The sequence below is a fragment of the Cariama cristata genome, unplaced genomic scaffold, assembly GCF_000690535.1.
Source record: "Cariama cristata isolate BGI_N322 unplaced genomic scaffold, ASM69053v1 scaffold17504, whole genome shotgun sequence".
NCBI classification, from domain to species: domain Eukaryota; kingdom Metazoa; phylum Chordata; class Aves; order Cariamiformes; family Cariamidae; genus Cariama; species Cariama cristata.
In genome coordinates, this window is record NW_009614883.1 from 19,818 (window position 1) to 23,187 (window position 3,370).

A 3,370-nucleotide genomic window follows, 5' to 3' on the forward strand; every position below is an offset into this window, starting at 1 on the left:
TGAACTTTCAGGACAAGTCCACCAAGCCTCTTGCCCTCATCCCTATACTTTTTATAGCTTTTATCCACTCTATTTCTCATTTTCTCATCCACATACACCACCCTTCGCCTCCCTCTCTGCTTGCGTTAATTCCTAGAAAGCTCTCTGCCTGCGCACAAAAGGCAGCGACTTTGTCTCGGTTTCGGTCTGTACTAAAAAGGACAGGCTTACAAATCTTACAGTACGTCCTTTAGTCTTCAGCGACCAGCTCTGGCCATCAGTCCCCAGTGCTTGCGTCTAAATTGTCGTCCGTCCGCAGGATCACCCATTCTTGATTTTGTCCCCTTTTCCCTCTCCCATGTTCGTTTTGTTTCGAATTAAACTGCACGATATTTAGGGCAGAAACAGTGCTCGTACAGCACCTAGTGCAACGGGGGCTTGTAGGAGCTAGCAAGTATTTTTCCCACCGAATGTAAGGATCACGGCAGCCCAAGGGTAGCGGGAACTTACCGAGCCGTACAGTTCCCCTTTCTCATTCATTCCAAGGTAGAGCCCACTGTCGACTCCTCGGATGCTGACCAAGCCCACTGCTATACTGATAAATTCCAGTATACCTATAAAATGCAGGAAAAAACAAACAATGTACATATTGTTTCCATTGAGAGTTTTTTTTTTTTTCAGATGTGACTGATCCCTGAGTGACAAGCAGTTATTTTCAAAGATATTTTCCCATTTTCAGAGTTGTTTGGAGAAAGATGAGGAACAAATGAAAATATCTTAAAGGACAATACTTGAACAGTGAAGTCCTTTGAGTCTCTGCTAGAATGATCCGTTGCAGACAGCATCAAGGTACCAGATTAAAAGTTTACTCTCAAGCTTTCCCATAATTTCTAAACACAGATCTAAAGCTCAGACGTATTCTGATTTGCACAACAAATAATACATTCAAAGAAAAAATACCCAACTTTTTAGATTGCCAAAATTAGCGGTATTAAAGAACTTATGAAATTTGCCTTGCAAAATAAATTCTGAAAAAATAAATTTGAATCAGAATTGCAAGATAAAACCAACGTTACGCATGGAACCAAAAGATCAGCTTCCAGGCATCAGTGAATCGGGAATATGGGGAAAGATTTACTCACAGGATGATCTTCCAGAGGCTTGAGAAATGAAAATCCTTAGTATAGTCCAGAGTCTCACACATTTCTGTCTAGATAGTAACCATTCTCTCTGGTGTGCGATTTTATACTCATCTCAAATTTGAAAACTGAAATACTCTAAACCTAAGTAATAGCGTAGAAATTATTAAGTCTTCCTGTGCATGTAACGGCAAGCTCACACAGCCATTTGTGCGCTGGAGATAAGGACACTTTGCAGAGCAGCACCGCTTCTGCAACGCTCCCAGGTTTGTGCCCGGCACAGCAAGTATCAGCTCATCTGGTTCGGAGGGTTTGGGGTTTGTTTTGGCAGCCTTCCCTGCAAATTGCTTACCTCTTCAGTGAGGATGCTACCAGTCAAACCTTGCATAAACCTGGAAGTCTTGTGGAAAAAAATGGAAATTGCTTCCTATTTGGGAGCGCTCATGTAAGACCGTAATGATCCCGCAGGATTTACCCAGCAACGTTCAAAAGCGCGCTGCTGCGTTACGCTACTTTCTGAGACGCAAAATACAGCGGAGAGTAGCGTTTTCAATACATCTTGTGAATTTTCAGGTCTAGGCACACCGTGTAACTCTTTTCAAAGCTTAGTGAAAACTGTATCTACATGAAATAATAAAGTAAGGGTATAGTATGTGTTGAGCCTCACGTCGCCAATAAAAAAGCACTTCCATGGATTTTTTTGAACAATTAATTTGGCACCTCCCACAAAATAGTTGTGTACTAATCAATAACAGGCATGAATGGCATAAATCTAACACAGCACAAGTCGAAGCCAACAGGGAAAATTTATAGCCAAGCTAATGTAAAGATGAAATATATTCCCTGTAAGGGACTATTGATCATTACCTTATATATTATTCAGTACTACAAACACCATAGTCTTATTGTTTTGATAACCCTGTTTTAAGGCCCGGGCATCTTAAGTTATTCCCTACATGTGCACAAATAAAAAATATTGGGAGGAAATATTTAGTAATTATGGATTTTTTCCGCAGTAATAGAAAGCGGTAGCATGCTGTTTATCTGGTGTACGTAGCATCTCAGATACAATCAATCCATTGAAACAATTTAAACATTCCCATTATATCTGGACATGCAATACTTCTAGATTCCTTACTAAGGCTTTTTCTGTAAAGCTTTTACCAAACTATCATATTACTTGATACATATTACTGAGCAATTTTAACTGAGGTTAAATCTTAGGTTAAGTGTGTATTATATCATACTATAGCTAAGTTAGTAAGTCTGGCATCGTTCGCATCGGTATAAATGTAGACTTTAATTGCTGTCCTCATTTCAAATATTTGGGTGCATGCTGCTTAGTGTGTCAAAAGAACAAAAAAAGCACTGTCACACTCTGTTGTAAGTGCAGAAGATGAATTTAAGGTACTTGGCAAAGAGCATCTATGTATTTGAGATCAGATTAGAGACTTCTTCATTTGAAATATTCAAAAGCCCCCTTGCAGCAAGTTTTATGTGCCATGCTGTTAAGTCCTTCAAGAGATTACCTGGGGCCGAGCATGCAATCTTACACCTGTCTTGCCAGTTTGAGGATTGCGCGATTTGTCCCAATACTCCCGTGAATATTTTCACTGTACAGTTTATGTAATATACAGATAATACGTAGGACATGAAACAGGTATTAAAATAGACATTCCTCTTCAAAATGAGGCTGGACCAAATGAAAATCAGGACAGCGCCAAACTTTAAAAGCTAGGGCCCTATTTATAGCTAAAAGCGGGGAAGAGAAGAAAAGCAGAGGGGAAATAACATGGGATGCTGAGTGTCTTCTTGTCAGGCACTGAGCATTTTCTTTAACAAAACCGCTTCGAGGCCAAGACCCGCTCCTCCACAAAGCCATGAGGAAGAAAGTTTGGGGGAAAGTTATTCTTGCACATCCACGTCGGCCCCTCACGCACCTTCTCCCCCGGGCCGCCCCTCCGAGCACGCCGGCCGGCAGCAGGAGGGCAGCCCACCGCACCACTGGGAATCTTAACTTGCACCCAGTTCAGCTCGGCTGAAGAACTGCTCTACAGAAGCACTTGCCTTGGCTTTAAGCACCGAACGTCCCTGCAACTACACATCTTTTTGTCGTTGCTGTTCCACCCGGCTCTGGCTGTGTACAGCCTCCCTCTGTATTGCTGGACTGAAACAATTGAGCTTGCACTTAGCACCCTAACGCACCACCTACGACAACGAACCCGGTAAACGCGCATCTCTGCCCGCCGCCT

General features: G+C 42.1%; 1 protein-coding gene across 1 annotated transcript in view; it reads right to left on the bottom strand.

The window, feature by feature from the left end:
• Nucleotides 1–593, bottom strand: part of LOC104161244 (fibroblast growth factor 9) — a gene marked incomplete at its 5' end in the record, with an annotated part of 20,204 nt that extends 19,611 nt beyond the window's left edge. Inside the window, one exon of the mRNA XM_009699600.1 lies at nt 490–593. Within this exon, the coding sequence (XP_009697902.1) occupies nt 490–593 (104 nt within the window). The remainder of the gene's footprint in view (nt 1–489) is intronic.
• Nucleotides 594–3,370: the final 2,777 nt, after the last annotated feature.